The following is a 23957-nucleotide window of genomic DNA, read 5'->3' as shown; positions in this document are numbered from 1 at the left end:
TGGCCACTGCACCAATCAGACGGCGCTTAAAGACGCCACGACGCTTCACGACCACCGACGTCAGTTTGGTGTATCAGGGCCTTTATGTGCACCTACCCTAACGGGGGAGGCGGCGCAGAGGAGGCAAGCGCTAGGGAGGGAGTGCAAGAAAGCAAGCAAGCTGTCGTCACGCCATGCAAACGCCTCCCAACCAACGCACACACGCACGCATACACAGCCAAAGCGCGACGCTCCAACGCCCACAAAGGCAACAAAGTGCGTCTTTGTCGTTTTTTTCTTGTTCAGAGTCAGACGTCAATGAGTGTTGCCGCTAGGTTAGGCATACGAAAGTCATCCACTGTGAGGCCGTCGGCATTCGAGTGACCTCCCACACAATGCTGTGCGCACTGTGGAAGCTACTGTACTGGGAAGAATTATTTAGTAACACTCCAAACAAAGACCATCGGCTCATTCATGCACACCGACAAAGATTCTTATGTTTTTATATCCGAGTGCGCGCAAGGCTGCAGTTGCTGGGTAGAGCTGAAGAATATCCAGGGGGATGTTGTGGTTGGCTCAACACTTCTTTGTTTAGCCCACATTCAGTGCCGGTTCTTACACAAGAGATTTGATCACAGTGGAACATTAATGGTCAATCAATTAATGGCCGTCCCGGTTGTGTTGTTCTCCCCGAATTTTGAGATACTTTTCATTGGACTTTGGTAAAAAAAATGGGTGAGGGGTGAGGTGTCACTCCAGTGATTAAGCAAATGGGATTGTGCTCACATGCTCAGTGGGGAAGGTCAAGAAGGAAAAAAAAAAAAGAAACCACTGATTAGATTAGCTCTCCGCTGTCGTCTAGCTGTTTTATCGACGTAAAGCAAAGCGGATCGTGAAATTGATGACCAAGCCTGGAACAATGGAGCACACGTCGGCGTGCAAACACTGAAACACGGCTGTGAAACTGACTCAGTGCAGCTGCGCCTTGTCAGGCGCACTATGTAAAGTGGATGGAAATGACAAAACAAAACAAAACAACGAGTGCACACTTTGCGGTCTTCATACACTCGCTAAACAACATGTTCACTGGTCACAATATTAGGGACACCTGCACAATGCGTACTAGGAAAAATTCTACCTGTACAATAATGCTCAGTTTTCAGATTTGAATTCAAGGTTGTGTTAGATTCACATCAGTTGGTTTGCAAAAACTACACAACCAAACACCCCGTACAGTTTTAAGGGCGATTCAAATGGTATTCAGTTGTTTTTTTTTTACCTGAGTCACTGGCGTGTCAACGTTGCACTCCACCCTAGAATCAAAGTGGCACCAATCAAGTAAACGTAATATATTATGTAATCTTCCTTGAACCGGGATGATGCTATCGTTACCCATCCAACAACTACAAATATGTCGCTTCACCACCTTGTTATCGCTTCTGTTAACGATTTCATGGAGGTCGATTTCGTGGAGGTCTGCGCTTGGACTGCCCTACTAACCGGCATGGCATTTGTGTTTCACTTTGCAAATGTTACCTGCCGAAGTTGATTTACAGTATTGGATTTTAGTGGATTGTGCAGACACACATGCTTGTGGAGGGGTGAAACAAAAATATTTACTTTAATTACACAATTATCAAATAATTTTATGAATCGTCCTGGAGTATTGTTGTCAAGTACTGTAATAAACTCTGCGTAATGAACATTTATATTTTGTCATGCAGATGTGCGTTTGACACTTTTTTATAATATTTGTCGACAGCACCTTAATGTCCTTTCGTTGAACAGCATGCAATGGTTTTATTTGACTTATTATTTTCTCCCTTTACTTAACCTCCCTGTGATTATCTAATCTAACACGCAAACGCACAGGTTATTCCTGTCCTGTCGGCTACCCACGGAAGGTTTCTTCGAACCCTTCCCGGAATTTTGCAACCTATCGTCTAGATAATGGAGTGGACAGTATGCGCACAATGTTCCGTTCCAGTGAGAACAACACAGGAGAAAACCCTGCAGTCGCTGTGTTGTTCGGAATGATTTTATAATGGCTGCTTGTGAAGAAAACAAGTGCCACAGGCAGGTGTCACAAGCAGCCATCAGACTCTTCCGCAGTAACAATAACAGCTGTATGAGCATAACACAAGAGCACATGTGCTGCACTACTATTACCGCACAAACAATACTCCAAAAGGACTCCAACTGGCCTAAAGTTCAAGAAAACGCTTCTAAAGGCAGCATGTAGAGCACACACACATTTCATAAGAGAGATAACACTGTTGTTTTTTAATTGGCTTAGCAGCGTGTGCCTGTTTGATCCCGGTATTACAGAACAGTGTGTTTTCTTCTTGAGTGAGCTGATTAAAAAATCTCCGCCCGTCAACACATGGACAGATAGACTGTTTGATTAATTCAAAAGCACGTGTGTCATAATCCCCGCCCTCTCATTGGCCGCCGCCTTGGCACTGTCTCCAAAGCAAAACTGGAATGCCTGGCGTGTGTAGCGCCGCCTCTTTCAGGAAGGAGTCGAGTGTCAACAAAAGCAGCGTGTGCAGCACGGTGAGCTCCATCTGACTCGGCGGTAAACAGACTTCAGCCGCTACTATGCAACATGTTGTTGTGGTGCCTTGAAGGACATCACATTGTTGACCTCATCTTGTTTGACCAAAACAAGTGGAGGAAACATGACATGTAACACTCATTGGTGACTTCATCCGACAATATTTAATTTATGTCGGAACTAAAGCCATTTCAATGTGCAAGAGAATACTGGCAAAACAATCACAAGAAAAACAGTCTGCGATATATGTAAACTGATGATACAAGAATAATCTTGCAATATTATGAGGAAAAAAAGTTGAGATAATAAGACGTTATCCAAACATTAATATTAAAACGGATACAAAATGAATTCTATATAAAAGGAAATGTGTGTTTTCACTGTTCAGAAAAACAATAAAAAGGTTGTATTCACATTTTTACGTAATTTTACGGAGGTAAAAGTCGCAAAGTCACAAGAATGAAGTCAATGTCAAAATAAAGCTGTAATATTGCAAGAATTAGAGATTAAAGGCAAAGTACAATGAGAATAACGTCAGATTTTTGGACAAATTTGTAAAGTTAGGGGAAAAAAATGAACACATTTGTAACATTGCAAGCATAAGAAAAGCATACTTAAGTCGTCTGGTAAGTGTGACAGAATAACATCATATTTATTCGAACAAATATAATTCCACAGGGAAAATTAAATCTAAAAAGAAAATTGGGAAAATAAAGCTGGTTTTTTTTTTTTACAAGAATAACTGTGTAAATTTGCAAGAATACTAATAATTCTATGAGAGGAAAACAAATTTAAATTACAGAAGTAAGGTCAAGAGTGACGTTGTCTAAGGTCTTATGTTAGGCTAAGAAAACACAGTGCAGGTGCGTCATGGACTGTGCAGTGGTGACAGTGACCTTTGCACTGGCGTCACATCGTAAATCTTGTGTGCGCGCGTGTGTGTGTGTGTGTTTTCACTCTGGCAGCGAAGCATACCCTCTGCACTTTGGGTTACAAAAGTTCACAAATGTACACACTTTCAAATGACGGATCCTGTGTTGTGGAGCATGGATGCAGTTAGGGGGAAATCCTCATTGGTGGATGACAACAAAAGGAGCGGAGGTGGGGTTGGTGGGGGGGGGGGGGGTGTTAACAAGGTTATTGAAGATCATAACATCAAATAAACACATGGAAAGTATCCCCGGAGTGTCCCTACGCTGAGACACCTATCCCATTGAGCAAGCACCCCGGCAAGCCAATCACAATTCTGTTACCAGCAGCAACAGCTCCTGTTTATCCTGCCCTGGCTTAATCCTGCGCTCCGATTGGCTGCCGGCGGGGGCCTCGCAGCGCTGCCCCCCCCCCCCCCCCTTCCCGTCTCTGCCCGCTTTTCCATAGCTACAGATTAAGTAACACCGGCCAAAACAAAAAGGGCTTATTTTTGTTTTTCATCACATACGGTGAAGCCGCGCAAATATGTGGGTTTATTGAGATCCAAAACGTGTTTGCCGTAATGGAGGGGAGAAATGGAGATGGATACACAAAGCGAAAGAGGATGGCAGAAGGGGAGCAGAAAGGGAGGGTGGGGGTAACTTGTACGCCTGTTGCCATGCACCCTCAGTGTGTTACTAGGTTAAGTATGGTGTGTTGCTAAGAAAAAAAAAAAAGCAAGTGCAAGAAAGAGGGGCAATTGCATCAGCCCCTCCTTGCAAAGTCCTTGAAAAACACATCTCGCGCTATGCAAATGTCTACATTCAACTCGTGGAATTTCAACATGAAAGGCTGCAGCATGAAAAATAAATGTTCCCATGCGCGGCAAGTTCTGGCAACAAGTTCTTGGGGGGGAGGGGGGGGGGGGTCGGACAAGGTGTCCATGAGTTCCAAAAGAAGGCATGTTGAGGAAAACAGCTTTTCATTTGAGTGTTTTCTATTGATAGCCTCCAAGTGTTTTTATACGTTTTACTCTAATTAGGACTCTACTTCTGTGTTCGCATATTTATACATTTAGTGATGGAACCAAATACTCTCGACGCAAATTCGTGTCATGTATACCACCACAGGAACAAAACTCTGTTGTAAACATGTCTGAAAATTAGGCTTGACACAATCAGGACTACGGAGCCGATCACATAATAGCGAGTTTTAAAAAAACAAAACGATAACCGATCACCGATCCGATAAGATGGACCAATCCATCCAATCTATTTGAACAATTTATTTACCGTAAAGTCGGTCCCTGCTATTCGCAGGGGATTAGGACTGGCTCAGGCCACGAAAAGCCAAAAATTGCGTATAGCTCATGGCCATTAAAATGCAAAAGCAATCTGGGTGTATACTGAGAAACATTCGATTATTAACGATGGCAGAACAGAACGTACCTGGAGTATTAGCATGTAATGTATTATTTTGTGGAGCCGATCAATGACATCATTGATCAGCCATTAGCAATTTATGACATTGCAACTGATCATTGATTTTGCATAAAATAGCGGGACAAAGTTGACTCGGCGCTGTTTCGCCTTCAGAGGTAATTTCGGAGACTTGACAGAGGTGGGATGGCGCTGGGTGTGTGAAGGAATTAAGCAGTTATGCAAGAGGGGTGTGACCTCTAACGGCCGATACTCACCTCTACCGCCCGGTTGTATTGTGAATAATTGTCACTGTCTGACAAGTATGTTGTACTTCAAAACGAACGCTAATTATAATATTGCAGGATGCCATCTATCACTTGGTGTGGGCAATATCCTGCTCTACTGGTTTCTGTGTAAAAGGCAAAGACGGATTAATGTCAGGTCTTCTGCTGCAACTTCACAGCAGGTCAAATTTAGATTTAAAATGCTTTTTTGGGGGGACTGGCGATTCCAGAGGTCTTCAAAGTCCGGTTCAAGGGCCATTTTGTAGCATAAAATATCATTCCACATGGGCCCACAAATGCTGTTTAAAAAAGATGGCCGTCTATTCCAATGTACAATTCAAGTGACTCATATACGATATGGCTGTGTTGACATTCATGGAACCCAGGAACAAATCTGCGTGCACGCCCAAATTGCGCGTAAATAACATCATAGCATCAATACCAGTAAGTATTGAAGTAATACAAATATTAAACGTTGGTTGATGGTTTCTGCCATTGATTTTGCATTGACATTGGTGGGATATCTGACAACCAGGATTTTCATCCACCATTGGTAGCGGCTTGATTCCAATGTAAAGATATCCGATGCAGTAATTTCTCTTTGTGCTGCAACGATTTATATTCCAACTGTGTCCGTTTCATTGCGAAAAAAAAATCGGAATTGTGTCAGTGGGGTAAATCCAATCTTTGATGCAACTCTTTTGCAGGAAGGGGCTGCTGTTTGTTTGGATCTGTTTGTCCGCATTCTAGCATTGTTGTTAGTAGAGTAGAGTAGAGTAGAGTAGAGTAGAGTAGAGGCACGCTGAGATAAGATACATCGCGGTGAGGGTGGACACTCAGTCCAGATCGAGTTTCTGTTACGCAACACCCGAGCTGGTTCAAGGAGGGTGTTTTGGAAAAGACACTTGAAAACAAGCTGTGTGTTCTATGTAATCTTTAACTCCTTTCACTGAGCTTATCTGCTGCGTTTGTGTGTTGAGGTTAGCGATGTGCATTTGTCACATGGGGCAAAACGCTCTTTTATGCGGCGATACCACAATATTGTCGCATCAAAGCGGGAGCACAAAATGTATTATCTATTCGCGTGGGCTTTTTCGCTGAGAATTTAGGAAAGAGTCCAACTCACAATAAGATATTTCAGCATTTGGTGTGATGTGTGTAAAATACAGTACTCACAACCTTCGCCTCGCAGCAATGAATAATCGTAGTCAGAACCAGAGCTGAACATTTTACCAAAAATTCGCGGTCTGTTTACCGGGGTACCCTTCCGCTGTCCGTTTATCCACCATTTTGTCCGGCCGGAAAAAATAGTACCCACCTAAGTGCCGGTCCACCATGATTTTAAACAGGCTTCCGTTAGCTTTTCCAACTACAAACTGCGACCAAAATTTTGATCCGTCTATCCGTCTAATCCATCCTCCCCCAAAAAACAACACGTCATATTTGAACAGATAGTGCACTATTATACAGTTATTTTGTGTATCTGCATCATTATGCCAAAAGAGCTTTACAAAGCCTCACATGCACTTATTTTACTTTCAAACTTATAACGCCCAAACGTTTACGCGCTCGACTCCTCCATCTCCGTTCTTTTTCTTCTTCGTCTTCTTCCGATTACACAGACGGGAAAAAGTGGGCTTCCGACTATGTTTAGTCCGACTATTTTTTCAAGTTTTCCGTCAATCGTTTATTGCGTACAAAATGGCCGCCCGTCATACAGATACGCGGACCGGTCCGTCACATAGGTGGTATGCCTAAATACTTATCCGATTTATGTCCGCATACTAAGTGGATTGGAAATGAAGGAGGGAATAAGGATTGGAAATGAAACAGAATTGAACTGTTCACATTGCATAAAAAATACGATACAAGGACCATATAGGCAAATAAATCTGAATCGACCAGACCCGTAGGCTACTCACGTTGTCCTTGGGGCTAACTAGTACCCGCTGGTACAATTTATTTTTTTTATTTTATTTTTTTTAGGCCAATGAGCAAAAAGGCATTTGTGTGTGGCCGTGTCTGTTTTCGTCCTGCTCGTAACTGCTCACCCCTCACCTCTCTGCTTGCTGAAAAGGCGGAAATAAAAAGTGACTGGTCCCAATTAATTCCAAAAAAGTCCCCTCAGCTCATTACTGATGACAGCCAGTATTAGCGACTATTGAACCGTTGAATAACCACTAAAAACTGTCGAACCAGTCATGGTTTGCTGGGTTGGGTGTAAAAGGAGAAGGCAATACATTTCAGCTGTTCCAGCATCCTGCTGCCATTTTGCTTGATCACTGTGTGAAAAAGGCTTTGGGTTGTTTGTGTACGAGTAACTTCTGCATAATGACTTGCCCTTGTAACCCTGACCTGCGATGACGCCAAACGGCAAGCAAACATGGTCTTCACACGCCCCCCCCCCCCCCTTTTTTTTTACTATTGCCTTCACTTTTCTGTCCCTTTCTACGGTCTCGCTCGCTCCTCTCTGCTATCAGTCCTTGTCTGCTCTGCGTCTCGGGTCGCTTGACCTCTCTCGAAGGTTTCGGCTGCAAGAGAGCCATAAGCGGAGAAGTGCAGTAAGGAAGTCACATGTTTACCCAGCAGCTCCCTCCTCCCCGCGTGAGTTGCTCTCGAAGAAAACGAGTCTGGCTGCCTTGATGCATTTTGACTGGCTCTGCAAAACCACTGCAAGCCTGAGGCAGGCTTTAACACTGCATGTCCAAGTGCACAATTCCAATGGAATGCCAATATTCGATTTTTGGACTATTTTCATTTACATTTCAACTGGCTCATATTCAATATGGATGTGTTTAGATTTACAGGTCATACAGTACATGGGGTCAAACGTTTACGACATATTGATAAGTCACTGCTTTTGCAGCTGATAAATGTGCACAGTGTCTTTGGCGGTGTTCAGGTCAATTGATTGTGATTGCCTTCACCCGGATTATTTTCTAATCATATGGAAAACACTGTGAACACGCTTCCTATCTGCTTCTTAGCAGCAATGTTCCACCTTGTTTGCAACCATCTATTTAGTGGAAGCAATTTCCGTCAGCATGGGCACGCTAGGAAATTATAAAGCGGCAACAAACAAACAAACAAAAAAAAGGCTCACCATCCGGTGATTAATACAATCTGCTGAGATGTATTAACCAGTGTTGTAGTCTTTGGTTGTCTATGTTGTTTTTTGGGGGGTTATTTCTTTGCAATTTTAGTTGACCCATAAATATATATAATGGTGGTTGTAGTGATTCACCAAACGAAAGATTTGTCCCTAATATTTTACTCACCCTATTTAACTAGTCTCAATTTGGAACTTCTGGGTGGCACGGGACGGAGTGATCGCCAATGGCACCTCTTGTAAACAAACCTTTCCATGTCATTCGGCCAAAGGAGAGTGACTGAGAAAAGACGGTAAGTGGCTTCTCCTCTTCAGCCTTATATTTGAATGTGTGACAGAAGTGTCAGTCTAAAAGGGGGTTGAGGGTAAATATGATGGATGAATGGGCAGATGGACTTCTTCAATCCTCACTGATGGTTATTTTGTTTAAATGTACTTCGTACACCGATTGCAATGTTTGTTTAATTTTGTATGTATATAATGTTTGTTGACTGGCTAAACAATAAAAAAGCCATATGTGACTTGAAGTACAGTCAATTGCTTTGAAACGGGGTTCTGCTGGATTCATTTGGAAACCTTTTGGATAGAGATGTTCGATACCCCTTTTTTTCAGACCGATACCAGTGCGAGCACTCAACTATAGAGTACTCACTAATACCAAGTAGCCAATACCGCTAATACTTTTGAAATACCATAATGGAGAAAGTCATCATACCACAAAATTGAGCTAGCATGTAAACGTTTGAATTTTGGTAACAACAAAACTAATAATACACTCCAATCATTAATAGAAACCTTATAAACATACATATACTTACAGGAATTGCATCATTATGGGCATTTGAGAGGACTGACATGGATGCAGTTCACTTAGGGCAAACGGCAGCCACGCATGCCATTTACTTCCTGATAGTAGTGTCACCACAAGAGAGCGGCAGTGAGTGGTATCGGTGACTGGTATCAGTAGCCTTCGCGAAGACTTGATACCTTGAAATAAGGCCAGAAACCAGAAACCTGGTATCAGTACAAGCCTCCTTTCAGTTCGGATCAATACTTTTTGCCACAAAGAGGTACCCCGTTGTTTACAAACATTATGAAACTGCAAACTTTTGCATATCATGTATATCATGTTAAATGAACACCAATCAAAAGTGAACCATTTTAGTGTCGCAAGAGCTGTTTATTTTTGTGCGTTTGCTCGCTTGTTTGTTTTAATGCAGCTCTTGCATGTTCTTGAATTAATCTCTGGAGGTAAGAAAGAATGCTACTATTCCAGCTCCCACTTTGCAAGGCTGCAAATATCTGGCGTGATTGCATTTGGAATTTACTGCAACCATGCAAAGTGTCCTGACATTTATTCGAAACACTTTTCGTCTCTCCTTGAATTCAATCAAGGCACAATAACTGTCTGCGTGCCAGGGCAGCAAAGTGCTTTTTGTTTCTGTATGTATTCACACAGCATAGAAGAGTTAGTCCACGTCCCCTTCCGCCAAGTGTGTACCTTGTGTCCCGGGAATTCCTAGCGTGGCTCGGAGTCCATGTGCCTGTGGAAGGATAAACTCAGCAATGCCAGCAATGTGTCAGCCCCGCAGAGGTTGCAGGCTACTCCCCATATTTGGAAAATCACTTAGCGTCGCTCCACCTTGGCTGGTCTGCTCTCTGCGCACTAAACACAAAAATATGAGGAGAATGTCAGCCCAGGCCGGAATGAATGCACTAGAAAGAACGTGCATTCATCAAATAGTTTACGGTTAATGACTGGAAACGTTCAAACGGCTTTCTACTGGTCTCATCTCCTCATGTCGCTCCTTATGTTGCATGCAATTTGATTTGCTCAAGCGTGCGACATGTTTACACACCTCGGTGGGAATTCGGAGCTCATTTCCTGTAATGTCCCTCCGTTTCACGCGAAACACGGAGGGGAGGGGCGGAAATAAGACCTGTTAAACCCAGACTCACGTGATATTTTCTATGTATGCAGTGAGGGGAAAAACACACACACTGTCTCCATTTCAGAGGAAGAGCTATTGCACAGAGTCGTCACACGTTGCAGCCTTTGAATCCATCCAGATGCCAGAAAACAAACAAGTCTGATGCAATCCCAAGACATAGCCATTTCCAAATGAGATAAACCAAAATACCTTCCACATATGTCTGTTCTGACAAGAACTTAGTTAGATGATCAGGCAAAAACACAAGGCGCGAGAGTTGGTAACACCCGCCAACCACCGAGACCATTAAAAAAAAAAACATTTTTTCAGAGTTGCATTCCTCTCAAACGCTTTGAGCACGTTTAAACACATTAAGACACACTTAAACTTATTAAAAGACACTTTTAAAAAGTATTTCTTTGTTCCTCTTCGCTGTCCAGAAATGGTTGACAATTAGGGAGCAACAACAAAAAGTCTCCCATGCAGTTGTCCAATTAAGAGGTCGGGCGTGCATGCTTCAAGCTACTTACACTGGTCAAAGTTTTGCTACATTTTCTTAATCAGAGATGCAAGTTTACTGTAAAATTGACACATAAAAGCAAAGAGAATTAACATTGTATATTTCTACCAAACCATAAAATTTTTGAAAGCCTAATGCCAGTCTATAATGTGAAAAACTACAGACATGGACATGTGACAGTAATTATAAACCTTCAAAAAACTACTACTTTAACACACATGGATCAGCAAAGCATGTAAATATAGCATACAACAATGCTCAAAGACAAATGTTCTCTCTGAAATGTGAGGATAACGAATATAACAGGAGTTTAGTTGGGGACCTTCTTTGCCTCTTCTTCTTGCGAGTCTGCTTCATCTTCTGTTATGCTGCATGTCTTCCAGTATAGTTCAGTGCTGCCTACACATTAACCCGTTGCCACTCCAACCACCCGAGTGTGGTTTTGCGGGTCGTGCACGCGGGACATTCACTACATACTAAACAACTTCAAAGCATTCCTGGGCATGTCATATATGGTTAGAAAACAGAGTTTCCGCAGATTCGAACGATACCAAACATTATAAGATACGACCATATCTGCAGGCTCGGCGAGCATTTAAGTCAAAACAATGCTAACACATAAAAAATGTGCAACTCACCATTTCATCCTCAAATGTCCGACACAATTTCATAATCCATCATCAATGATCATATTATGTCCACAAGGGTCCAGTAAAAGTATTCCAGTAATATAGTTAGTCCACAACAAGCCTAACATCCATAAAGCCACGTTATTAGCTGCTGCAACCGTTAAAGGTTGCTATCAGATACATATACATATTACATATGTGCACATTTTCCATCTTAGATTGAGTTACCTCCGACGGATTTAGACGCACGAGCTTTCAAAACATAGGCTGGACCTTAATTTGATTGATTGCTTATTTGATCCAATAAACTAATGTTTCCCATGTCAGAGTTCAACAACAGCCAATGAACATATTCCATGCGTCAATAGTACCACCCCTGCATATGGATGATTCGTCAGTTATGTTTGCGGTTACAACCAAACTTGCTAAGATGGTGATTGACGTATTGAACGGCCAATGAAATTCTTTTAAAAAAAAAACCATGGAAACTGTTTTCAACAAAAACACCGGGCGAACACACTTTCAAAGCCCAGCGTCAGAGCGCACGTCATATCGCGTCACCTTTTTTTATTTTTCTGCGGGTTTTTAAAATCTGGAAGTAGGATATGATAGCGCCAAGTCTTACTTTTCATTAGAACTCATGATTGTTGAAACATTCCACAATAGCAGCCTTTTCCCCTACGTATGTGAACATGGTTGCAACATGATTGCAATGGGATTCAAATGGCACACTTTTGGTTCGTCAAAAGGACATCCCCTTAGTAAAACTTGTGTAAAGAGCTCATTTTCTGTCGTATTATTGTCAAATTTGAAATGGAATTGGAGGAGCCTTTGAGCTGTAATCCTGTTGTGTTATTTTAGTCCACCACCTAATACAACATTTTCCAGGCAGATTTTGGGAAAAGAAAAAAAATTGGGGGACATAAAATTCCATAATTCAGTGCCAGTCGCACTTAAAAATATTCTGACAGTTGAGGAGAAAAATTCAAAGTGTTATCTTCAAAAAGAGACCAAAACTATTCTGATACTCCAAATGGTTCAAGTACAGCTTCAGTTTTACTTTGGGTGCACATTTTTAGGCGTTCAGGTAAAAATACCAGGGGAGTGGAAAAAAAAAATTAGTAAATAAATAAATAACTCCATAAATAAACGGTGGCTTCTAGCGGTGTTTCACTATTAAATGCATTTTGTGGAACTTCTATTTGACTGTCGATGCACTCTCAACTAGTTTGCTGTCGAAAGAGCAACATGACGTCAACTCTGGGGAAGTGGAGCAACATGTGTGCTAAGGCACAACTCCTCCAGGCAGCATTATTCTGCTCAATAAGAAACTGTACATTACCTCACAGTTCGAAGGTCCTGGGTTTGAAACTCAGTTTGGGCCTTTCTGTGTGGAGTTTCCCTGTGTTTTCCCCGTGATTGTTTTTTTTTTTTTTTTCCAGCGTCCTTACACAATAGAAAAAGTTCACTTGAAGACTCTAAATTGCCCCATTGCTGTGAATGTGAGTGTGAAAAGTTGTTTGTCTCTTTGTGCCCTGCGATTGGCTCTCGCCCAAAGTCAGCTGGACTCCAGCTCAAGCGCTATACAAAATGGATAGATGTCATTTATTGAATCGGGATTTTAGACTGAAGTAATGGCATTTTTCATTGTTAATTCCATTGCATAACAGATACAATTGCGTGTTTATCAGTTCCACCCAACCTGTTTTACTGCAGCATATTTGGTACAATAACAAAGTTTCATTTGATTCATTTGGCATCTCATTGTAGGAGCAGTGTGTATCATGCCCTCATCTGCTATGACCTGCCGTGTGTATGTCACATTACACCCCTCCAGGGTACACAGTGGATCTCAGAGTGTAGGTCAGGTGTGTGTGTAAGTTTGTGTGTGTTTAATCAGGTCACCCTCCCCTCACAGCTGTTTTGCAGTGATTGTAGGTTGCGCAAAAACGAATGTGATCATTGCCTTTGAATTAAGGTGAACACCATGTGACCTCACCACACACAGTGTGGTGCAGTCATACCAGGTGCGGCGGGGTTGGGGGGGGGGGGTTACCATGCTCCCTTCCACTATAACCACAACAACAAATGAAAAAAAGGAATAATACGTCATGCTGACAAATGTGTGTATAGCAGTTGTGGTACTTACGTCAGGTATGTTTGAGTCATTTTTTTTTCTGATGACTTTTTACTTTTACTCCCTGTATTTGAAAAGAGAGATCTGTACTTTATAGACAACGATTTGGCAAAATGAGCTTGTTATTTTTTTTTCAACCTCAGCGGATGATTGCATGATGTAAAAAAGACGTAAATAGAGAAAGTAACAGTCAACTGCTGTTGAGATGTTGGGATTGAGATGTGATGGAGATCTTGGTGTCTTTACATTAATCTAATGTTGTGGGTCAAATTGACCCATTTGGAAAATATACAATAAAGGAAATGGATTCAATTTAGTCTTCTGGCCTCCATTTTTCATTTCTTTTTTTTAATTGCATTGAATTGCATTATGTTATGTGATATAATTTGATGATTACACATTAGAGCGGGTCACATTGACCCATGATAGTTTGTTAAGGAACTAATACAACAGTGGTACCTTGACAGACACAACAGGGCCAGCACCACATTCCCTTATTAAACTATGATTTTGATATCACAACTAGGGCTGTCAAAATTTAAATGTTAACTATGGAGATTCATTTAAATTTTGTAATGCATTAAAAACTCAGTTTACTCCGTTTTATTTACTTCATGTGGCAGCTTCCCTCTGCTCACTTTGCAGCCAAACTTAGAGGAGAGTGGCTGTCACAAATACGAACTCTTACGTAGTTGTACATTAAAAAGTTGCTCGGCAGCTCATTGGAAAAATCCAAATCCAAAAAAGCCAAATTCAAATACCATATTAGTTGTATGTCTTTGGTGTATCATTCAACAGTTGTATTTTACAGGAAAAGAATCGTATTCAAGGATGAAAGAACGCTATTAGAGCAGTCTTTGAATCAAAATATACTTAATTTTTTTCCAATATTAATTCCAAGGTGTTACTCAAGTAAATATCGGTTCCAAGCTTTGTAAAAAATTGCAGTTGAAAAACAAAATTAATCGCAATTAATTATGGAATTTTTTGGGCGATTAATTCGTGAAAAAAATGTCATCGTTTGACAGCACTAAATTCATAACACAACACATTTACGTGACATCTCATTCACATCAGTTTTCATTCTCTTAAAGTTAGTAAAAGTGAGCTACGTATGACATGGCATTAACGAGAGTGTTCCCATAGATGCAAATGTGATGTACTCGTGTGTCTATATGTGCCCTGTGTTTGGCTCGCAACCAGCCCGCGGTGTACCCCGCCCGTGACCCAAATGAGGACAAGCAGTACGGAAAATAGATTGATGGCTAGATAAATAAAGAAAAAAAAAGGTACGGGAAACCAGTGCGAATCTTTTAAAGATGCATACATAAAGACATTTTAAAGCTGCCCCTGAGGAGTGTGCCCACTCCAAAAGGTAACTCCAATGACCGACACATACTTAAGCACGAGACACCCAACACCCTTCCTCCATCCCTCCACGAGGCTGCCATCTGAGCTCATGACACCGCTGCGGCCATGTGAGTGCAGGCTGGCTTAGAACGGGGTCGGCTGATTTGGGTTGAGGGGCGTGGGTCCGGGAGGCGGTTCTGCCTGTCCTGTAATCTCATCTCCCTTGCGGTTACTGTAAGCGATCTGCAGAAGTGGGAATGGGTCGCGGGGACCGCAGGGGAGCGAGGAGTCGGGGAAGGGCCGTGTATCGCCATAGCAACACGCCACATAAGTGCGCCCCATTTACAGGCCAAACCCGACGTCTGGGATTCTGAAGCTTTCCCAATACAGAAGCAGCAAAAAATAGCCCATGTTAGGCCATCTATCTATCTATCTATCTATCTATCTGTCTATCTATCTATCTATCTATCTATCTATCTATCTATCCATCTATCTATCTAGAAGCCCCCAATGATCTACCATGTGGATTCACTCAGTTTACAAGATGACTCAGACCCTCAGAATAGATCGTCTGATTGCGATGTTCTATTTTTAGCTCCGTTGAAGTCATCGCCAAACATGTCCAATTGGCCTGGTGTGAATTGCGTTTTTTTTATGTGCTTGTGCCTTTTTCTGCCTATTTCTGCTTCTGAGAGCGTCGGTTGTTGTGTGCGCTTTATTCATCTGCGTAAGATGAATGTGTGTTTTGTTGACTCCAACTTCGTGGAAAAAGAGAGCAGGCACTCTGCCGCCTGATGTTTACCATCTTTCTGGTCCCACTTGAGAGAAAACGAGGAGTCGGTGGACACATGTGTCTGCTGCCTCGCTCACGCAGACGTCTGAGCTCGTCTCGCTGCAGGCTTTGGGACACAAGCCATCAGAGGAGAAAAGATGTTGTTGGATTTGTACAAATAGCAGCGCCTGTTTTTCTTCCCTGCCCGTCTAGCCAAAAGAACAAGGCTGGAGAAAAACAGACATGGTGTTTGCTCGTCTTGCGTCATGCTCAAGTTGTTCCTACACAAGTCAAACTTCGGGCGGCGCAAAGTTGAACAGTTAAGCAGTGCTGTCTTCGCATTTGACGTCTGAGCTCGTAATGGCAAGCAGCACTTTCTGCAATCGTCAGCCTGCGTTCCGACAAAAAAATGAGGCGGCAGATCGTGAAAGACAGACTCATGAACACACAAGATAAATAACAGTGAGGAATTGGCGATAGATTTTGTCATCATCATTTGTAAAAATGACAACTACAATCTTAATGGGGATCATGGGGTTTACTTGATTGATTTAAAAAAAAAAGTACATCATTATTGCGTAATAAATATTGTTTTTCTCAACAATTGATTGAGTATAGATGCATGCCCTGTATGTCCACATTGCTGATTGCAGCAGTTTGTGCAGTAGTGAGTACTCTGACAAGAATAAGACAGGGCATGGCAACCTAATATACTGTCGGTAAAACACACACACACACACATAATAATAGCACCTATTGATTCTATATATAAATATATAAATCCCGGCTCCGGCCTCCCTGTGGTGGAGTTTGCATGTTCTCCTCGTGCCTGCGTGGGTTTTCTCCGGGTACTCCGGTTTCCTCCCACATTCCAAAAACATGCATGGTAAGTTGATTGGACACTCTAAATTGCCCCTTGGTGTGAGTGTGGGTGCGGATGTTTGTTTGTCTTTGTGTGCCCTGCGATTGGCTGGCAACCATTTCAGGGTGTCCCCCCCCCCGCATACTGCCCGAGGACTGCTGGGATAGGCTCCAGCATGCCCGCGACCCTTGTGAGGATAAGCGGTATATATATATATATATATATATATATATATATATATATATATATATATATATTTATGGTCTGTGAGTTTTCCTTGCTTTTGCTGCTTCATACTAGCACTGCTTATGAACTCAATCTAGTCTGTGATGCACCGGTCCAAGTGATTGTTGATTCAAGAGAAAAACTGCCCAGCATCTACTGTTTTTATTAGATATAATAGAGTCCTTTATCATTTTTCTTCTTAACAATTGAAAACCGTGTCCCTTTTCTGACTATCACGAGACTCTCTATCCAGTCACTTGAGATGTTTTTGCGTGTCAGGAAATTGAAAGTTGTATCAGCATTTACAGGAATTTGCATGTGTATTCCTAAAGACCTGCTAAAGCTCACACTAAATGACCCTGGAAAGCCCCTTTCTGCATGGCTACACAATTTTCTCAAACCCCCTCTGTGGAAAGTGTCTTTGTTCTTAGAATATGACCTCAGTCTTAGTAAGGAGAAAGTGCTCAGTTTGCTAGTTGCGGATCGTACTTACAGGTATGCGTGTGTGTGTGCGTGTGTGCGTGCGTGTGTGTGTGTATATGCACACACTGAGCTCTTGACCAAGCGGTTCGCTGGAGAGTGAGCGGCTGCCAAGAAGAGGGGCGAGTTCCTGTTAAGTGTGCTTTTCTCTTTGATCGGGCTGCTTTTTACTGTCAGCCTGAACCGCAACATACACTCAAACACGCACGCGCACACACTTCCCTCACCTGGCAGTTAACATCTCATCTGACCCATATTCCGCAATTTAAGTCAACTCCACACTTATTTATGTACAAGTGGGTGATTGCACAAGCCTCCACGTGCATGTGTGATAAATTTGAAAAAAAAAAAAAAAGTGTGTTCTGCTTAAAGTAAAAATCTAAAATTGTTGTTTAAATGTATTTATGTATGCTCGGGGTGTCCAACTCTGGTCCTTGAGGGCTACTATCTTGCATGTTTCGCATGTATTTGGACACCCCTGGTGTATACTGCGGTGCTTTATGATACAAGTTGAATTTGATCCGTGCCTACGTTCGTAACTTAAAACACTCATCTCTCAAATCATCTTTCCCCATTGAAATGAATGGAAATGCAATTAATCTGTTCCAGCCCCAACAAAAAACACACTTTTCTTGAAATGTAAAGAATTTAGACGATTAGTGCATCGTGATTAATTGATTGCAGGGCCTTCAGGTGTGCATGATTTGGCCACCTGGGGGCAGTATAATACAGTCAATTTGGCAGAAATGAAGGCCTTCACAACTACTGTAAGTGACCCTTTAAGCTGCAGTAACATTTGATAGTTAGCATTGGCTTGACTTTTATGCTATTCAAACAATGTGTTCCCATATCTTTGCTAGCATTGTGAACTGACTAACAAAATTAATTCTACATTAGATAATGACAACAGAAAAAATACACCATACCAAACTGCGTTATTTCAATTTAGACAAAGAATCTTTTCACACCAGAAGCTACTGCTTTTTAGGCTAGCACAAGACACAACACATTTACTATGAAACATTTCTATACAGCCAACATACATAATTAAGCAATTCTCTTAAGTAAGGAAGTTAAAGTAAAAGGTTGCACAAACAATAAATACTCAAGTAAGTGTTAGAATTGCGTTTCTTTTCGCTGATGTTCGTCAGAATCCTCGTACCTCCTATATCATCACTTTTCTGGGCACCCCAAAACTAGCATATTTGTTCAACCATGACTAATATTGCATCAGCAAAGAGAACACTTCCAATTGGTTGATAATTTGTAAAAATGACACCCCACGGGTGGATTGACCAATAGTATAGATTCCTGGAAAAAAAAACATGAAATGAATTTACTAAATTGGAGACGGTTTCGACCCAGCGTAAGCCCAATGTCATCTAAATGTCGTCAATTTGAAGGTCTTGTGCAGAGGCAAACAGGCTTATAAAGACAGTCATTTCCACTTGGGTGCACAAGATCTCGGCTAAGCACACACAAAGCGGCTTCTAGTGCCTGCTCTAAGTGTGCATTTAAATAGCGAGTATCTACTAAAAGTGCACTTTACCAGAAGCAGCAAACCCTACAACATTGTTGTTTGGAGAACTGTTTTTAAGGTCAAGTCAAGTCCATTTAATGCGCCAATTGACAACAGGTTATTTCAAGGCACTTTACGCATTGAGTAGGTGAAGAAACACACTCCAATTACGTTTTGTATAATATATGTAAAAGACAATCAAGTGAGCACCACATAAGCAAGCCCCTGGTGACGGAGGGTTGAGAGGGCAAGGCAGAGAGGGGCGGAGACAAAACGACGACGTTACCGGTAAAGTTTTGTGGTTTCAGGCTCTGAAATACCATCGCCACATAGACAAACGTTTTTGTTTTATCTGCATTTGCAGTGAAGCGTAAACATCCCGAAATTGTGCAGAAAACAGCAAAAAAAGCCGCTCCGGCATGACTTGCAACTTTTTAACCCTGCAAATCGCCATGTCAGCACTAAAGGGTCGGTGCCTAGAAAGAGCACATGTCACAAGCACTGGGGTTGTTGTAACTCATGATCCATCACGTTGCTACAATCACATTTTTTCTTTTTAGGCAGAGGAGGAAGAATGGCACCGTGCCAACTTCCGCATTCTTCAAGCTCAAGCAACCAAACTCCCAAAATGTCACAAAACTGTCACTTAATAAGTGAAAAGGAAATACATAGCTGGGTGCCATTCTGTGTCCAAACCAAGCTCCTTTTTAAGATAAGATAAGATAAGATAAGATAACATAGGATAAGAAGGTTTTTATTGATCCCACAGTGGGGAAATTTTCATCGTTACAGCAGCAAAGAGATAGTTCACACAGAGACGGCGGCATAATGTAGTCGTTAATGTATAACATTAACAGCAATTATGAAGAATCAAACCTATGTAAATATACGCAGTAAGCCTGTGTATATACACATGTATATACACGCCAACATACATCTACATATAAAGTATGAAGAATTTAGTGCCATAAGTACTCTGTTTGCTGGACTTGTATTTAATTGCATGTGGATTATTCTATATTATATTTCCTCAAATAGTCCCCTAAACCAGAATAGATGCCACAACTCAATAATTCTTTTGTCCAGGACTACATAATGATAAACTACATGGCATAGCTTGCAGATGAACCTTTCATGCCGTCTTTGTAATACCGCCTTAAATCATACAGTATTTCCTCAAATAGTGGCCTCTGCTTTCTTAGACGCCATACCTCAATAAGGCTTTTTGCAGGACTGACAACTACCAACACGGTATTGCTTGCTAGTCAACTTTTGCATCCAGTGATCCAAAAGTTTCAAATAGAAACCATGCCCTTTATCTCACAAAAGACTAATAGACACTAGCATGGCATATAGCTTACAGCTGGACCTTTTTATATGATACTGTGGACCGCAACTATTGGCAGGTGATAGGGACTGGGCCAGCCCTCGATTAGCAAAAATCCATAAACAATTGACACTCATTCAATTGCAATAGTTTTTTTATTATCTAAAAAAATATATATATCTTTTTTTAAATGCTGGGAAAAAAATCTGTGAATAAATAATACCCTTTAATACCAAATTTCCTCAAATAACGGCCTCTGCTGTGATAGACGCCACACGTCAATTAGTATTTTTGCAAGACAAATAATTACCTAAACAGCATAGTTTGCTGGTGAACTTTTTGATCCTATCTTGAGAAGAATACCCTCTCATACTGTATTTCCTCAAATAACGGTCTCTGCTTTAACATATGTCATGTCTCATTGTGAAAAAATTTCCCGCTAATCGCCTTGCGTCTGCAGCCTGGGTACCCTTCCGCCGTCCATCTAATTGTAATCACCTACAGGTCGTCCGTCTATCATTTTAAACGGGCTTCGGTTAGCGATTCCATCGACCAACTTTGGCGAACTTTTGCATACCACCTGCAATGCAATCTTTGGAATACTTCCTGTACTGTATTTCCTCATAGAATAATCGCAGCTCTCAGAGACACCAAGAAATTATTTTTGCCGGTTTTTTTTCATACCCTCATATGCTGTACTTCCTCAAATAATCCCCCCGCTCCAATAGATGCCTTAGCTCAATTTGTCTGTTCACGCGACGAGCAATTAGCATGGCGTTGCTACCTGGGAAATTTTGTATATTGTCTGCATTGCTCTCGTTGGGATACACTTTGTTGTAAACTATGCTTCCTCTGCTCTAAAAGACGCCTTGCCTCAATTAGTCCTTTCGCGGGACTGGTAATGACCAACACGGTGTTGCTTCCTGCGGAGTTTTGCATACTGTCTGCATTACTCTCTTTGGAATACACGTCGGTGTATACTGTATGTCTTCAACAGGTTTTCTTTGCTCTAATAGACAGCATGCCGCTATTAGGCTTTTAACAAGAAAAATAATTTCAGTGGCGGCATTGCTTGTAGGTCAACTTTAAATAACCTCTGTTAGAGCGTAATGTATTTACTACAATATAATGTATTTACTACAATCCGCTCTAATAGACACCACACCTCAGTTCGTCTTTTAGCTGTGCTATTAATAACACAGCAATGGTTGATTGTAAACTTTTGAAAATTGTCTGCATTGCTGTCTTTTAAATACCCTTTGTCAGATGCATAAGTATTAGTGCTAAAATAGTGATCTCTGCTTGATAGACACCACACCTCAAATTTGTACAATTGCTTTTTTTCTAAAGAAAAACTTTGGTCAGCATATCAGTTTTGGGTCTTGCTCTCTGTGTTTCCTCAATTAATCTTTTTGCAGGACTACTAATGACCAACTTGGTGTTGCTTCTTGCCTGGGAGGTTTTGCATAGTGTCTACATTACTCTCTGTAGAATACACTTTGGTGTGGATTGTAGTTTCTTTGCTCAAATAGACATCACACCTCAGTTAGTCATGTTGCATGACTAATAACTACCAATATGCTTGCTGGTGAACGTCTGCGGTGTTTTGAAATAGCCTTTGTTACTTTTTCCTAAGAAGCTGCTAAAGCAAAAGGGGAAATAACTCTTTGGAATCAAGCAGTCATTTGATTTCAAACATTTATTCACAGATCATGAAAAAAATGTGTGCAAATTCAAATTTATGTCACTTTGCTTGCACAATTTCCAAGAAAGTAACAGCTCGTATTAAAGTTCATAAAATGCCATTAAATTGCAGCTCAAATCAAGATTTTCCACAAGTCTTTTGCTATTGATGTCTGCACATGAAGAAAATGTCCAGTCTTTTTTTTTTTTTTTCTCAGCCACTCTCTTCTCGGATCAGCATCACTCCCATCTGATGAGCTCCGGTCCAGCCTCCACACGTTCTCACATCCACCTCTGCACAGTCTGATGCAGTCGTGCCCACGTACCACCGACGTCTTCTCGCTAATCATCGAGTGGGCCGTCATCGCTCTCGCAACGCCTCCTCGAGTGTCCGTCGTGGTGTCGTCACGGCATACCATCGAGCCACCCCCCCCTTTACTGGCTTCTGAGTTGTTCTCCCCTCAGGGTATAATCCACAACGTCCTGACCCAGAATGCACTGACTGGAAGGCTGCTTTCCCCTGCATGTGGTAGCAGGGATCGGGCACGGTGGGGGTGGGGATGGGGGGCGTGGGGGGGGTGAGATGGTCAGCTTCCATCCCGGCCACGCAGCCAACTAATCCAGGCAAACGGGAGGCAGAAAGGCCCGGAACACCTTCAAGTGAAGCCTTGACTTTCTTTCTTATCATCATCGTCATCATCGTCGATGCATCTTCAAGGGATTGGGGGAGAATGGCTGACTCAGCGCTCCGGGAAGGTGATAGTGGGAACCCAGTCACACATGCTGCGGCTCTGCTCGCAGAAGAGACTCAGCTTGTCCAGAGCAGGGTCCTTCCATGGATTGGCACTGGGGCTCTGGAATGAAATCAAGAAGGAACATTTTAAATAAATGCATTATAATACCAGCAGGCTAAGACTTAGATAATCTACTCCACTTTATATGGTCACTAAAAGACAGTACAACCATGTGACTACAATTGTGCTGCATATCTTATGAAACTAATTACTGCAGTATTCACGTGTTGGATATGTTCCTTTAAGGGACATGGCGTCGTTAGTGACATAAGCCGCCACAGCAGCTCATTGCCATTTGCCTCTCATTTTGTATTTGGCCATTTTTTTGGCACATATAGTCCGCATTTCAAAATCGTCGATCAACTTATTTCAGAGGTTGTTCGGAGCCAAGCCCTTACCGTGACTAGGATGCAGTGGGCGTCCTTGGGCTCGCCGCCCTCGTCGGCGCCCACCAGGTCGGCGAGGCGCTCGATGTCGGTGACGCGCACCACGTTGATGTCGTTATCGAAGCAGAACGCCTGGATGAGCGTGAAGTGGATCTGCAGTGCGATGTCGCACGCGTGCTCTTGGTCGGTGGCGAGCACGCAGAAAGCGACGCTGTCCGGGTCGCTGTTGGAGGAAGAGGAGAACGGTTAGAAGCTGCACGGTGACTTGTGCGTAAATGTTTAAATGCATGCGTAAAAATGCTCCAATGCGTACAAATACTCACACATTCATGACTTTAGCCGACTCGTACACGCCGACTGTCAGGTAGTCTTGCTTCTTAGCGGCGAGCAGCAGCTCTTCCAGTGCTGTGCCTGCACTTTGCACCCTTTTCCACGGGAAAATAAAACACATTAGACGACTGTGCGCTTCCACAAAACACCAACAGCGTGCGTGCGTCCAAGACTCACCTCTCGTTGTGTTCCATCGTGCTTTCCTGTCCGCGGATCTCCTCAAGAGTCATAGTTATAATCCACGCGTGATCGTGATGCGAGTAAGCACAGAAGAAAAAAAGACAAGGCAGGTGGAGCTCAAGTATTCCAGTGCGGTTTCGGTTGTTCTCTTCTCTGGCGTCATTCTGAGCTCCGAACAGGCAGTGGGAGCTTTTATAGATAGCCCGGCGTCGTTTCTCGGCAAGGGGCGGTCCTTTCCGCTCACGCTTCGCCCGGATTGGTGCACAGCAAGCAGCAAAAGTCCCGCTACTCCCCTCCACCCTCCACCACCGGCGTTTACTGCTCAAGGTCTGTTGACAAGCCCACGCGGGGAAGGATTATGAACTTTCAAGAAATTACCCCCACCTCCTTTTGCCTTTGTCAACATTACCACAGTGTACAAAAACACGGTTAAAAGGGACAATGAGGTTTGAACTCTACTTGCCCGATTACTCAGTAAAATCGATCAAAAGTGCCATGTTGTATGGTGGATTCCAAAGTTAAAACGGAGTGTATTGCAAAACATGTTTACGCTTTGCGTCTTCGTGTTTTTCT

At 42.3% G+C, this 23957-nt stretch overlaps 1 protein-coding gene and 1 long non-coding RNA gene across 3 annotated transcripts in view; both read right to left on the bottom strand.

Annotated features, from left to right (window-relative positions):
* Positions 1-11692, bottom strand: part of LOC147147104 (uncharacterized) — a 48635-nt gene extending 36943 nt beyond the window's left edge. For both annotated transcript variants that reach the window (XR_015086885.1, XR_015086884.1), the window contains exons 1-3: positions 11349-11692; positions 9761-9925; positions 9078-9246 (exon numbers count right to left, since the gene is read on the bottom strand). This is a non-coding gene — a long non-coding RNA (uncharacterized LOC147147104). The remainder of the gene's footprint in view (positions 1-9077; positions 9247-9760; positions 9926-11348) is intronic.
* Positions 11693-21692: 10000 nt separating this feature from the next.
* On the bottom strand, positions 21693-23713 carry gadd45ga (growth arrest and DNA-damage-inducible, gamma a). Its single transcript, XM_086030400.1, has 4 exons — positions 23382-23713; positions 23198-23299; positions 22887-23097; positions 21693-22548 (listed from the first exon to the last, which is right to left on the bottom strand). Exons 1-4 carry the CDS (start codon positions 23432-23434, stop codon positions 22435-22437), a joined length of 480 nt encoding a protein of 159 aa, XP_085886526.1. The 5' UTR covers positions 23435-23713; the 3' UTR covers positions 21693-22434.
* Between the last annotated feature and the right edge of the window lie 244 nt (positions 23714-23957).

Source organism: Filicampus tigris, chromosome 5 (assembly GCF_054856515.1).
Source record: "Filicampus tigris isolate MCC_2025a chromosome 5, RoL_Ftig_1.0, whole genome shotgun sequence".
In the NCBI taxonomy this organism is placed as follows: Eukaryota; Metazoa; Chordata; class Actinopteri; order Syngnathiformes; family Syngnathidae; genus Filicampus; species Filicampus tigris.
This window is presented reverse-complemented; position numbering and strand designations above follow the sequence as displayed.